At 40.9% G+C, this 14,933-nt stretch overlaps 1 protein-coding gene across 3 annotated transcripts in view; it reads right to left on the bottom strand.

The window, feature by feature from the left end:
* Positions 1-4,002, bottom strand: part of PRRG1 (proline rich and Gla domain 1) — a 30,869-nt gene extending 26,867 nt beyond the window's left edge. Inside the window, exon 1 of one of the 3 annotated variants that reach the window (XM_085585655.1) lies at positions 3,893-4,002. Coding sequence is in view for 1 of the 3 variants with exons in the window: in XM_077781663.2 (XP_077637789.1) it covers positions 3,858-3,862 (5 nt within the window). In the remaining 2 variants the exon portion in view is untranslated. The other 2 variants (XM_077781663.2, XM_085585663.1) reach the window with 2 other exon arrangements.
* Positions 4,003-14,933: the final 10,931 nt, after the last annotated feature.

Raw genomic sequence — 14,933 nt, 5'->3', positions numbered from 1 at the left:
ACTGAGCAGGTAAGAAATGTGTAAAATGCAAGGGATCTCAAGGATCTTTCAAGATGCAACTGCAGGATAGTCTGTCTTGCACAAAGCAGCATTTCTAGTTTGAAAATGGACAACACTTCTTGTGCTACTACAGTGTGCATGTTTCAGCCCTGGATGCTAACTTTATTATACTGGGATGTGTAAATGTATTTCTTGTCTGATTTTATAAATGTAGTTCTGAACAGATGCCTAACTTTTATTCAAAGTTATTTTACATAGCGATTATGTAGTATTAAAAATAAGCAACAGCCTGAAATAGGCACAAAAGAGCTCTCAACAGATGTGTTTTCTTAGCAAGCCAAAATCCATGGTGTGATTTTAGGTGGTTAGCATGGAATTTCTTTAACTGTCTGTATGAAGACAGGCTTTGCCTTTGAAATGTAGCTATTCTTGTAACAGTACTCAGCAACCTTGATTAAAACACCGATTACTTGATAACCAGCACCCTCAAAAGTGTCATCAAGAAAAGAATGGATTAAGTGTATTTCAAACCACACAAAATGTGCATCAAATTTTACTTAACAAGAATCAGTAAGACAAGCAAAGGTAAACAAGAAAAGGTCTGGGTATGGCTAGATTAGATTTTAAAAGGTCAAATAGTTACCAACATCTGAACTCAGCTGGCAAGAGAACAAATGAGAGATTAGGTCATTTAGGCCACTCCTTTGCCAGCTCTGTAGGGTTCTCTACTGCACACTGCAAGTGCTTTTGTTTATAATGTGGAAGAGGAGAGGAAGCAATGGTGAGGGCAAGAAAGTAGATTGACTTTGGAGTCTGAAGCAAAACAACCATTAAAGAAACACCAGCCAGACCAGATAGCATCCTGGAAACACAGCTGATGGAAATTCATGAAAGACTGAGATGAAAATGAGCAACAAAATTCAGGACTGAGCTGACAAACTGAAAGCAAAAGCTCTTAACAGGGCGGTGCAAAAAATTTAGAATTCTTGTCTACAGGAATCTGGTATCATTTATTGAGTAAATGGGAAGAAATGACATAATATAAGATTTACTGGAATAATGTAAGAGGGAAGCAGAGGGGCAAAAAGGGTTCATTTTTCCCCAGTACTCATATCTGGGATAAGTGCTACCAACCACATCTCTTGTTCCCTGTCTTACCAGCTGTTTCTGTGAGCCAGGTAAGAGGCAAAAGTAAGTCAGAGAAGTCTTTGTTTTCAACACGATTGAGTCTGTGATCTGCCTCACCAAAAGAATATGGAAATGGTAACACTATCACAAGTGAGGGAGGTCACAGAGGCAGGCAGAACAAAATGATGGACAAGAGGATCACAGGAAAAGGGAGCTGTTTAAAATGACAGAGCAAACAAAAATGGTTCACACTGCTGTAGTCTGTAGTAAGTTAGCATGGTCCTGAAGTATATTTTATCCTGCTTTTGACTTAATTTTTGATTCTAGATAAATTGCCTAAAAATGCTGTTCCAATGTGGACACCAACTACATATATTTTATTTTAGGGATGCATTTCCCAAAATCCGACTGCTTGATTTGCAAAAGCGGAATAGGTTTAGAACATTCAATTTACTTGAACCTGTGCAACTTAACATAAATGAGGACAACTGAACTCAATACCCTGAATAAAATCATTTCCTACCTGGACCACATTTGGTGTCCATAGTTTTATCTTTCACTCTTCATGTGGAATTGGAGGATGATTTCCTTGTCTTAGGAGAGTTTTGTCAATTAAGGGGGGAATTAGTTGAGTGCTGAGATACTAAGGTGATAAGCACAATAGAAGATAAAGGAAATTTGTAATTCCATAGTTAAAGCAGAGTTTGATGCAAATTTGAGTCACATCAAGAAAACAACTTGATATCACACGACCAAAGTAAGGAGGATGAGACCAAAATACTTCATCTCTTTAATACCCTGAATACAACAGGATGTTTTTATGCAAGAAACAATATGTTATTACTTAATAGAAAACTGTAGCTCACTCTAGATGTATGAAGAGACTGAATTAAAGCTAACTTCAAAACTTCAGTTCTCCATTTATGTTTCAGGAAATGACACTATTAGTACAATTACTCTGTGTGTAACTATCCACTTCTCTCAAAAGAAAACTGATAATCAGTTATAATATCAACATCTGCATGTATGACAACCAGATGCAATGCTTTACTCTTTTGAGTACACTAGTTGGACACAAATTTCTGGATGAACTTGTGTAAGAAAAGGATAATCCAAGTTTCACCCAGAGATTTCCTGATATTTGCTAGTTCCAAGAATACAGAGTTACTCAGGATGCCAGATTCCAGCCTAATCTGTTCTGGAAAATGAAGTTTTCTAGTCAAAAAGAGGTTAAAGTGAACAGATAAGTAAACAGCTGAAACAGAACAGATAAGTAAAAATTCACTCCTCTTTCCATGCAGTACTTTCATACACAAGTTCCCGGTCCCCTCTTCTCTGGATTCTAATCTCACTGCCCTGGTTCAGCAAGAACTACTCTTGCAACCTCATCACCTTTACTAGGTAAGTCTCCTCTGACTGCTCATCACCTCTTGCACTTGTAAACCTCCCCCACACTGCTTTATCAATGGCACTCCCTCTGTTCAACACAAGGGCCAGAATGTTCAATCTCCCACTTACACAATCCCTTCACACAGGTGTGTGTGTCTATGTGCATAATACACACGTGTACATTAAAAAGCAGGGCTTCTACATGCATACCTAATCATTTATTTACAACTAAAAAAACTCTTTTCCTCCCAGCCACATATCTTTGAGCCAGTATAAGCATCCCTATGGCAGTGCAGGGAAACAGATGTGATTACTAACTAGGTTAATCAGAAAAAATGTTTAAAAGTTTGAGTCTGGTGGTACTGCTCCATGCCACTCCCCCCAGTGCTGTATCAACAATGGTGCCATGGGGAGAAGATAGTAAAGGAAGTGGTAATGAGAGAAAAAGTACAACTAGGGGTTTTTTTTTCAGTCACAGTCAACAGTTATAATAAATTGAAAGTCTTGATTTGAATCTAGAACACCAACATCTGCATAACTGTCTCTCTTCCCTTCACAAACTTTTCTATGAGAATTTGAAATTCTTTCAAGTGTTTTACTGTGCTTGTAATTTTCTTCCTTTTACTCACTGGCTCCATTCCTCCCTGTTTTGCTCCCAACGAGCCAAATCACCGCCGGTTCTCTCACTCCTCAACCAATGCAACATTGAATCCCAGCTTCAACTGTGGCAGCGCTGAGGCTCCCCCTGCCCCTCCTGTTTCCTGTGGATGTGGATGAATTGTTCCCTGGCCAGCACCAGGCCTAGGAAAAGTCCCCGAGCTCCCGGAGGGTCGGGCTCATTCCCAAACACAGCTCCCCACCCCAGCAGCCGCAGCTCCTGCACAGACGGGACCTCTGGGTGACCCTGCCAGCAGGGAAAAAGTTCTGACAGGAGCACCAGAGCCTCGGCGTGCGGCTGTGCTCCGCGGGTTTGCTTTGGGGGATGGTGTTTTACAAAACTTCGGAGAAAAGCCTATCAGCCGCCTCTTTTGGAGAGAGTCGCTAAGCTCTCTCAAAAGAGAAATCCCGCAGGATTCTTCCTTTGTTCAACACACACCACGCGTTTTCTCCCCCGGCTTAAGTGGAAATGGCACAAACCCTTGGAGAGGAGTTTACCGAGCGGCTGCGGAGGGCAGCGCCCCACCCTCACTCCCCTCAGGGGTTCCCGCGCGGGACCCCCGCCCCGGGCGCTGCCTGCGGGCGCCGCTCCCGCCGTCCCGCGCCGGGCAGCCCGCACCCCGCGCTGCCCGCACTCTCCGCTCCTCACCCGCGCTGCCCGCACTCTCCGCCCCAACTCGCACCTCATCCGCACTCTCCGCCGCAGCCCGCACTTCACCTGCGCTGCCCGCGCTCTCCGCCGCCGCTGCCCCGGTGCGGAGCAGGGCCGGCGCTGCCGCCCCGCGCTGCCCCAACGCCCGCTGCGCGCTCGGCGGAGCGGGCGGCGCCTCCGCGCATGCGCCCGGCAGCCCGAGGGCGGCTGCGAGGCGGGGAGCGGCTGAGGGCGACCCGGCGCTCCCGCCGTGCCCCGCTGCTCATTGTCCCGTCGTCCTGTTCAGAGCTGGCCCGGGGACCAGGAGCCCCGCTGCTCACTGCCCCGTTGTCCCTGTTCAGAGCCCGGGGATCCGGGGCCCCGCACGGTGGCCGCTGGCCCCCTCCCCGGGCAGGGTCATCCTTTCAGCCGCCTCCCGGGCGAGAGCCACCCGCGCTCGCAGCGCTGCCCTCAGCACTCCGCGCTCATCAGGAACGCGGGCGCGGCCGCCGTGGCCTCACGGAGCCCCTCCGTTTAGGTGTCACCAGTTTTAAAGTTTGTATCCCGGAGTTACAGAATCAGTTGGGTCGGAAAAGACCTCAGAGATCATCGAGTCCAAGCTGTGACTGAACACGAGCGTGTCAACCAGACCGAGGCCACGTCCAGTCTTTCCTTTAACACCTCAGTGACAGTGACTTCACCAGCTCCCTGGGCAGCGTGTTCCAATATTTAATCACCCTTTCTGTGAAAAAATTCCTCAGTATCCAGCATGTATAGATAGACACAGTCTTTTAGGGAAGACAGACAGACAGACATGCACATTGGTGATTGTGGTCTTTGATAGAGAGCTAAAAATGGTGCCACAAGTAATGATTTTCCCCTTCCATACCCCCAAGGGTGGCTGAATGGAGCTGTGGGGTTCATTGCTCAGAGTTCTGAGCCTTTGAGTGCTCTCAGACCTCATCCCCTGGAAGGTGTATTTCAGGAACCCCAAAATGTCATGTTTCCACACTAAAAAGTAAAGGTTGGTTGGCTTTTTGCACTGTCCAGAATTAATCTGAAACCAGAGAGTTTGATAACTTAATTTTGTTTGTGCCTGGGACCTTCATTTTCGCCTCTATGACTTTTAATGGATGTGTATGGAAAAAGATGAAGCTCCTCAGAAAATTCACAGCAAATTAATAGTCCCAACCTGACTTCAAAGGTGCTGTTGTCAGTCATGCCGTAGCCTGATTATAAATGGCTTAGGAACAATCCGCAAAAAATAACAGCTTGGCTTGCCAGAAGAGAGATTGAGGTCTAAATGGTGTGGAGCATAAAATACCATTTATTCCGTGAAAATCAAGTGGGCATTTCATTCAAATGAAGTAAATATGCAGTGGGATTTTTTTTTTTTTAAGTTTACATTGTTGCTATCTTCAGATTCAATGAATATGAAAAATAATATTAATTTTTTGTGGGTTTCTGTGCTCTATACCAGATCTTTTAAACTTTATTTTATATTAAGAGACAACTGGCAGTGAGGTAGCACTACAGTCACAGAGAAGTTGAGAGAATGGAAAGATGAGACACAGTTTGCAATAGTTCAGGCCGTGTCTCAGCTTCTTTAATGAATCTTGACCTATAATAAAAGTTAACGCTTCCATATATGTTAGCTGAGAACTGACGCTGAGACCACCCACTTTTAAACAAAATAAATTACATTCATGTGTCTGACAGTTCTTTGAATTATCTAAAAACTCCAATGCTTTGAATCAATGGGAGACAAAATACTTCTGTTCTTTGAAAGTTTGTTGAGGCCTAAGAACAAATGGTCAGCAGTGACCATGGAGAGAGGCACACACCATCAGAGCCTGAGTTCCCAAGAGAATTGAATTTACATCCGCTTTTCTTTGCAATGCAGGGAATTTTCCTGTAATAATTTATGAACACTTGCTACAGGTTGTTTGAATATGCAGTATTCGACCATATCTGTTTAACTTAATAGCAGGTGGTTGGGAAATAACCAGGAAGAGCAATAGATTAAAAATTACTTTATAAGGGTCAGGAGACAATATTTAACTTAATAATTATGCAGCACTTTCTTCCTTGATTCCAGGTGCATTGCAGAGTTTGTTTGTGAAGGCTTAGGGCCAAAAACTCAAAAAGGAAATTAAAAAGTTAGAAAACACTGGGAACAGAGGACAAGGAATGTCACGGAAGAGAAAATGGCATTGGAAGAGAAAAATGGCATTGAGATTGCTGAAAGCATTGGAGGTATAAAAACAGACCAGTACTGGAGTAGAGCTCATTAGGGAACCTTACTATTGCCAGTTTTTAAGGTTATAGTTTAATAAAATATGAACTATTTGTCCAAGGTGGAATTTCTTAACAGAAAGAAGCCCATTAGTATGGATAATAGTTTTACCGTGTAAGTATTTTCCTTGGATTTTTGAAAATTAGTTCAAATCCCAACTCTTCTACTTTGCATACATGGGAGGAATGTTTGGGTCGCACTTCTTGGAGATGTTACTCCACAGAAATACTTAAACATCCATGAGAACAGCAGTAGCAAACCCACTGGAAGGGCCTAACCTCCTGCTGCTGAGGGTACGCTTGAAGGCTTTGTCTGTGACATTAATGAAGATATCAAATGCCACTGGCCCCAAAACCAACCCCTGAGAACACCACTTGTCACTGATGTCATTGGGACTCTGAGCCACTGACCAATATTCTCTGGGTGCAACCCTCCAACAACTTTCTTATCCATCTAACAGTCCACTCTTCAAATCCAACTCTCTCCAATTTAGAGAGTTTGAATGAGTCTCAGTTTTCACCATCGTAAGCCTCATTTCTTCCCCAAATTCTATTATGGTGCAGAAATACTTTTAGTACAATTAATATTAAAATACAGTTTTTAGGTCAAATCTGCTTTCATCTCGAAGAGTAAACAGTCATTTGATTTTGAAAAGATTGTCATATACAAAATACCTTCAGGGGGTCTGCTCCTAAAACATGAAGAAATAGATACAAAAGTGAGGATTCAGACAGACTTTTCTGGGGTAAAAAAAATTATATTTATAATGCAGCCCAGGACCAGGACAAGGAGTGGGAGAAGAAAGGATTTTGACTGAAGATAGATGAAAGTTCAAAAGCTAATGCAGTAAAAGAACTGACAAGACTTAAAAAATGGAAAGAAGCAGAATTGTGTCCCAGAACAATAGCTGGGATATTGTTTTCTAGAAAAATACATTGTTGTATATATCCTAATTTTAGGCCCAGAGTGCATGTATAAAGGAAGTGTGCCTTACAAAGTCTCCTTATTTTTTGTGTGAACAATATGTTAAGAATAAAGATACTTACAGAACATGCTTGAAACAGGCAAAGGGGGAAATTAATATAAAATTAATATAAAGTGTGATTTACTGCCAAGGGTTATTACGAATGCTGCCTTTCAAACTCACATATGAGTTCTCATGTTGATGCTGTGCATTGTGTTTGCACAGCTAATGTGTATCCTGCACTAGACCATTTCTCAGAATATCACACTTTTCACATGAATGTAAATGGTTTATTGTTTCTTCACCATCAACCAAAGCAAACAAATATTAAGCCAAGAGGCTTCTAAAGTGCCATGTCACACACAGATCCAATGTTCTCACTACTTGGCATTTCCTACTCTGTGACTTTTTCTCTTCTGACAAATGAAAAACTTCAGCACTGAAGGGGTTAGTCTGATGACAAGAAAACAACACAGATTTTCTATCCTCCTTTTATCCCTTCATATTAGTTTGCCATCCACTTTTAAAACTTCTGATGTTTCAATGCAAGAATGCAGGATGCAAAGAAACAATGGCCGCTGTGGGGAACTGCACAGTATTTTCCAGCATATTCATTTCCCCCCTCCAGTCCCTGTGCCCTGGGATCTGGAGCAGTATCCTCTCAGCACACGGGGCTAAATCAGCTGGGTTTTGGAGCCCATTCAAGGTCCTTTTTAGTCAGGGGAGCAGTTGGTCCCTAGTGAGTGATGTTCTCTATGTCTCATCATGACCCCAATGCTGCTGCTGCACCAAGCAGCTCCTGCTGCACTCTGGGAACTTAACACTACACACACAAATTCTACATTCTTGGGCTGTTTTTAACTGCATTTAAATATCACTGTGTAATACATTAACTCAATTCAAATATTTTGGATTTTTAAATTCATTATTCCAGCAAAGCAACATAGGAATGTTCAGTTCACGTCTAAATGGCTTTGTTCCTTCAAAAATGAATTTATGATTCACTCTACTCCCTCCCCATACATTGACAGGATTTGATGTGTGTTCCAGTTGTTTTGTGAATTGCTCAGAAGGCATCATTTTGTATCTGTGAAGGTGTTCACCTGAATCACTGTGGAACACACAAGTGTGCAATTGATCTGGGCCAAATATTACAAAATAATTGCAAACTTATTTGTGTTCTGTAACTTTGATATGGAGAGCAGTCTGCATTTAAGTCCTATACCATTGTTTTTGTAATGCATATTTTAGTTTGATTGGTAACCTCCATATGGCACTTGGGAAACTGCCACGATTATTTTTCTGATCCTGATTAATCCTGTATCTCATAATTTCTTCTGTGTTGAGGAAAAAAGTAACAGGAAAAAGAAAACAAATAAATAGAAATATTTAAGAACAAGCTAGGTCTTTCAGCTGTACAGTTCTTCCCTACAGATTAGCAACCACAAACTCCCAGTATGACATGAGCCTGCAAGTTATTTAAGACAGTTGTAGACCTTGGAACTGAAGATTATGTGCCCAGGTCCTGGCTGGGGCAACAAAATAAGCAACTTCCTAATTGGGGCTTGCAAGTAGCTTTGCTTCTCACTGAATAAAAATGTTAAAATATTCAGAACATTCTTAACATCTAGAAGAAAAACAAATAGCTGATGAAATAATGCCATCCTTAAAAGAGAGCCTGGAAACTCTTAGGGAAAATCCAGTTCCCATGATATTTGTGGAAGTAAGTAATTTGGATTTACTGCTAAATTCTGCCCTGTGAATTTGGAATGTATTTCCATACTTTTAAGAGAAGAAGAGTAGGAAATAGATGAGTGACTTTTTATTTTATAACAATGTGCAAAGCCCATTTGATATAAAAAATGAATAAGCAACTACATTTAATAGGGCTGTTCTAGCAATCTCAACATCACAAGCAACTCAGATTTCCTTTCTGTGGTTTGTAGTGTCTTTCCAGAACATCTTAACAAAAATAGATTCCTTGCTACATAGTTTTTTTCTTGAAGTCTGTTCTGCTGTTGACAATATAAAACTGATACACACATTTAGTGAAACAGCATGCATATACAAAAAGAACAAGTATCCCAAGTATAAAAGGCAACAAAATGTGACTGGAAATTGATTTCTTTGGTTTGTTACTTCATGCTGTGAGAATTCCACTGACATGATCTTATAAGATGCAGACCTTTGTGCTTTCTGATTGTAAAGAAATGTCTAAAGAGAAGTACATTAATTCTGTGCAGTCCTCAAGTACATATCTTGAATTTCCTCATGTCACAATGGTGACAAAACCCTCTGTTGTGCTATAATTCTGTTAATTGAGAGATGTGATTAAAAGACCCCAGTTCTTTTCTGGTCTCTCGAGGTGAGTGACTGACAGAGACCTTGGCAGGTTGGGGGGTGGGTCAGCAGAAGTCTCCTGAAGCTGAACAATGGGCAGTGACAATTCCTGCCCCTGGGGAGGAATTACCCGGTACAACTCACCTCCTGGAAAGCATCTTGGCAGAAAAGCACCTGGGGTCTTTAGCACCTGGTGAGACACAGCGGAGGGGCCATGGAGACAACTGAGGGCCTGGGAGAGCTGGGACCTCTCCTCAGCCTGGAGAAGAGAATGTTCTCTCAGGAGGATCTTATCCATGGGTACAAATATCCAATGGGTTGTTTTTCCCCTAGAGGACAAAGCCAGTCTCCTGTCAAATGTGCCTGGGAACAGGACAAAAGGAAAAGGTGCAAACTGAAATATGGCAAATTTAATTTAATTTCTTTTTTTGTAATGAGGGTCAAACACTGGAACAGGCTGCCCAGAGAAATTCTGGAGAATTTCTCAATCCTTGAGATATTAAAAATCTGTTTGGACATGACCTTGACCAACCTGCTCTGAGCAGAGTTTTGGACTAGAAGATCTCCAGCATCACCTCCCTGCATCAGCAGATTTGTGCCTCTTTCTCTGGACCACCTCCATGCAAATGTGAGTTTTGTAAGGGTTAGGACTATAGCAGTGGGCCAGGCCAGGTCCTGTGTTTTGAACCAAGTTGGATGACACAAGTTAGAAATATGTTAGGGAGTGAGAGGCTTCCCATGGGCTGCACCCAGGCCTGCATGGAATCACAAGGATTGAGCTTCTGTATCAGCATCAGTGATGTAAACATTCACCGTTGGCTTATCCTCCTTAGCACTGAAAAGAGCAAGCGACTTTCATGTGTTCTTTCTCTGTTTTGAAATGTCTTAACTATTGTTTCTGGATAGCCAGGGGGATTTATAAACTGACCCTGGGGGATTACTGCAGTTTCAGTATTGCTTGTTTCTTACATAGCTAACAGCATATTAGCAAATAACTGATGTGTGGTCAGGAGCAGGAAGAAAGGTAGTTTAACCTTCAAGCTAAAGATGCACCCTTCTCACCTTGTTTTAACTTTGCAGTATCCAGCAAGCCTGAGAAAGGTCATTCTTTTTTCACTGGAGCTGGATCCAATGGTCAGTGCTACAAGCTGTTCTCATAAGCATGCCACAGTTTGCATCTCCACAATTGATTTAGAAAAGTGGTAAGAAGCCACCTTAACAAAATCATGAGCTCTTAAAGAGAAGAAAAAATAACACAGAAATAGGAAATGCTGTCAGATGAGAGATGAGTATGAAAAAATGGTGTGTGTGAGAGATCTAACCAAAAGGTTATAGAGCAGCAAATGCAGATGCAAACATCAAGAAATGTAACCATGTTAATTCTTAGAGGAAGATTTGGGAATGGTTCCTCTACTATTTAGTGAAAGAGAAGGGCAAGAGAGGCATGGAAAGCAGTGATCAAAAATTTCAATGTCACAAGAGTTTCTTGTGTATTTGTCTGTTGTCCTGGTCCATTCGGGGAGCAATAAAATGAAAAAAAATACTTATTACCTTGTTAGATAATATGTGGAGAAATTGCAAGTATGCTTGAGGATAGGATTCAAATGAACAACAGTCTCGCTAAACTGAAAAAAAATAGAAGGTGAGGCTGTACAGGAACAAATGAAAAGTAGTATATTGGGCAGTTTACATACATATATTTTATATGTGAACTCAAACAACTTTCCAGGGATAGATAAGCATTCAGAAGCCCTAGATTACACAGACTGTTTGGACATCTTTTCATAATGCCTATTGTGGCACCATGATATAAGAGAGATATAAAGATATTAGAAAGCGTCCAAAGGAGGGCAATGAGGATGGAGAAGGACCCTGAGGAGAAGTTGCATGAGGAGTGACTGAGGTTCCTTGGTCTCTTCAGCCTGAAGAGACTGAGGGGAGACCTCACTGCAGTCACAGCTTCCTTGTGAGGGGAGAGGAGGGGCAGGCACTGATCTCTGCTCTGGGGTGACAGTGACAGGACCCCAGGGAATGGCCTGGAGTTGTGTCAGGGAGGTTTAGGTTGGATATTAGGAAAAGGTTCATCACCCAGAGGGTGGCTGAGCACTGGAACAGCTCCCCAGGGTGGTCACAGCACCCCGACAGAGCTCAAGGACTGTTGGGACAATGCTCTCAGGCACATGGTGTGACCCTTGGGCCTGTTCTATGCAGGGCCAGGAGTTGGATTTGATTGTACTTGTGCGTTCTTCCAGATCAGGATATTTTATGATTCTGTGAGGTGTTCCTGATGAGACTGCTCACCTGTTAGAAGAAAGGGCTCCCAGAGTGATTGGAGACAGTCCCAGCACTCTCTTTAATTACACTGCATTGTGTAATGAGGTGTTGAGAGCAGGATGGGGAAAAACCAGATCTGTTATAAAGCCATGTAGTGTTTTGTCTTTAGCTGTTGTTTTGTGCAGTTCCAATGAGTTATATACCCAATAAACTTTATTAACAGCTTCTGCTCCTGTTTTCTCTTTGGGGGCTCTGAGATTTCCTGTACAGTTTCCTGCCAAGAAATGGACTTTGTGGACCTGGAGCAATTCCACTGGCAGCATTCAAAAGGAATAGCTGCATTTTCCCAAACCTTTGCTGTTACACATCATTCCCCCAGTGAAACTTTAGTGGTTTACTGTAGCACTTTTCTTATCTGTTGTGGTGCCAAAGGAAACAAGTTTTTATAAACATTCAGTGGCAATTTTGTCCAAACACATTTTATTTTGCTTTCCAGCCCTCCAGCACTATGTGTGTTGTCAACTGTTACATTTCAGCTGAGGTGGCCCTTGCCAGCTCAGGGCTACTAAAATATCAAAATTTTTTAACAAAAAGACAAGTGTTGTCATGGTCTTCGTAGTTAGTAAGAGTATTTTATCAAACATATTTGATAAGTGGCAGCATTTCTTGTTTCTCCAAGGAAAATTGTCACAAAACCTGTGCTGTTATACATTCAGTTACTTAATAGTTAATAACTAAGGAGATTTTACCAAGTTCACTACACCAAAAAGATCACATTTTTATCCTAATTTTTGCTAACAGAATGCTCAGAATATGTCTTTGAAATCTGATTTGAAATAGTGAGTGAGCAATAACATGCATAGCAGCTTTCATATTTAGAATTTGTTTTGAAAGTCTGAAGGCAGGCCAAGTAAGCAGGAATCTGAATATTTCCATAGTTGCCTTTATATCACATTATGGCTAATTTGTCAGCAATAATGCAATGCAGGGGCACAAGTTCATATTTAGTTTGGAAAGAAACAGATTTGCATTGTTGTCTGAAATAGTATATTTTGTATGTCCATCAAGCAAGCCACAGTTGTAAAAAAAATTCCATTTCTTGCTTTCATATTCAATTTTCATGTTAAAAATGTTTTGTATTACTATTGTGTTATGCTGCTTTCCATCATATGCTGATTATTAAATGAAAGATTTAAAATATGCAAATAGGAAGTAATTTATTTGGCTGTTGAATACTAATTCAAAGTCAATGAATTTTTCCTTAGGTTTGTCTCTTTTGAAATTCATAAGAATGTTTGCATTGCCTGGTTTAGATTATACAAACCATCTTTGATTTCTTCTGGGAGGTGTTTATGAATTTATATTGTAGCTGCATTTGACTAATGATTTCAGTTCAAGTCATGCAAATCATTAGTGCTGAAAACTATCAGATTAAAATTCATAGTATTAAAGGAAAAGATTTATTTGTTCCAGACAGCTTCTGAAGTTATTGCAATGGAAGATATTAACTATATCTCTTTCCATTATTTATCCCTATGTTCACTTTGCACCAACAATATGAATGTGAATATCTACAAAATGATCTGTTTCTTCTCAACTGTCTTTGGGTTTTACACACATACAGACAGAAAATTGTTTGGTTTAATTAATTTTTGATGTGCACCACCTCAGGACCTCACCCATTGTGGCAGCAGTGAATTTTTAGTGACTCACCTTGTGGAAATGAACTCTGTGCACTGGCATCAATAGAAATGACAAAGGTTTTGGGAGTATTTTATCTCCAATAATACAGAAATTAAACTTAGAGGTTATCTGTGCTACTGACAAAAGGCTCTAAGTTCTGAGAAAGCACTTGTGGTTTTCTGCACATCATAGGACGCAGAAAATCCTCCTGCATCCTTGGTTTGTCACTTAGAGTTACACCATGGAAACTTCAAAGAAATAAATAATGCTAATCTATGTCCAGCACTGACTAATGAAATTAATTTCAGCATAAACATTTCTACACTCCATCAACCTTCATGGATAGTTTTCTGTGAAACAAAGACGGTGCGTTCATTCCAGAATTTAATAAATGGGGAAGAGCTGTTACAAGGTTTTGTTCTCCATATTATAATGTCCCTGGCAACTGAAGTCAGGACAAATCTGATTGCAACAAGAAGCTCCTAATGAGTTTGCCAAGATGCCATCCCCTGCATGTCTCACTAATGAGGCTGAGAGGTTGTGATTGAGGGTGGTATTATATTTATTCTGCACACATAGAAATATTAATAACCCTTCGGAAAGACTAAGTTCCTTCCTACCAGTATTAATGAATGTAAAATGAGGATTTTTTCTTCACAAAGAAAACAAATTAAGAAACAAACACATGAATGTTTGGCTTAAATCAGCACCATAATTTATTTTCCTCCATTTGACATAATTTCATTATTTTATTATTTAAAACATACTTTTTTTTCCTGATAAACTGGAAGTCGGAAAAAACACCTTATTCAACTCAAAAAAAATTTCCACTGGAGACCAGTGAGATGGTGGCACCACTGGAGTAGGGACTGGCACCCTGGAACTGGGCTGAAATGGGGCTTCTGGGCCATGGGTGAGGTTGAGGGAGGCTCCGAGGGTGCTGGGCAGGGCTAGTAAGGCTTATTAATGCACTCAGGGCTTTTATAAATAGGTTTGGGCTTTCCTTTGATGGTCAATAGGCATCTTTTCACAGTTGTGTTAGCTGGGTTGAACACAGTCCAAGGTTCACATCATCATGGCTTTTTACATGGGAATAAACTACTTTTTTCCTTACTTGTTTTAGACTTTCAGGAGATCAGTGGCATGGCAAAACATCTACATCTTGTAGTGTAGTTGTTTACAGATAAAGTGTTAATTGCTCTTTTCTGTATTACATTAAATACAAAATGCATTATAGAAGTTAAGCAAAATCTCTGAAGTCACAAAGTTGCTATGAGTGAGTCTGCAATAAAGTAAGCACATTACATGCCTTGCAAAAGGGATGAAATAATGATAGGTGATGAATTGAGAATTTGGTTTTTCAAGTAGTGGATCAGCAGTAACAGATATTGGAAAAGGAATTTTTTGACATAGCAGAGCTCCACGAGCAGAGGTAATGCATTGCCCAATTCCATTGTACTTGTAACTGAACAAAGATTAAAAAGAACACTATTAAGAAGAAAATATTTGCTTTAATGGATTTATAATCTTAAACATTGTGACTGATCACACAGCAGGTAAATGTACTCAGC

Source organism: Lonchura striata, chromosome 1 (assembly GCF_050655825.1).
Source record: "Lonchura striata isolate lonStrDom1 chromosome 1, ASM5065582v1, whole genome shotgun sequence".
Lineage (NCBI taxonomy): Eukaryota > Metazoa > Chordata > Aves > Passeriformes > Estrildidae > Lonchura > Lonchura striata.
The sequence above is the reverse complement of the archived record's forward strand: the minus strand, read 5'-3'. Positions and strand labels throughout refer to the sequence as shown.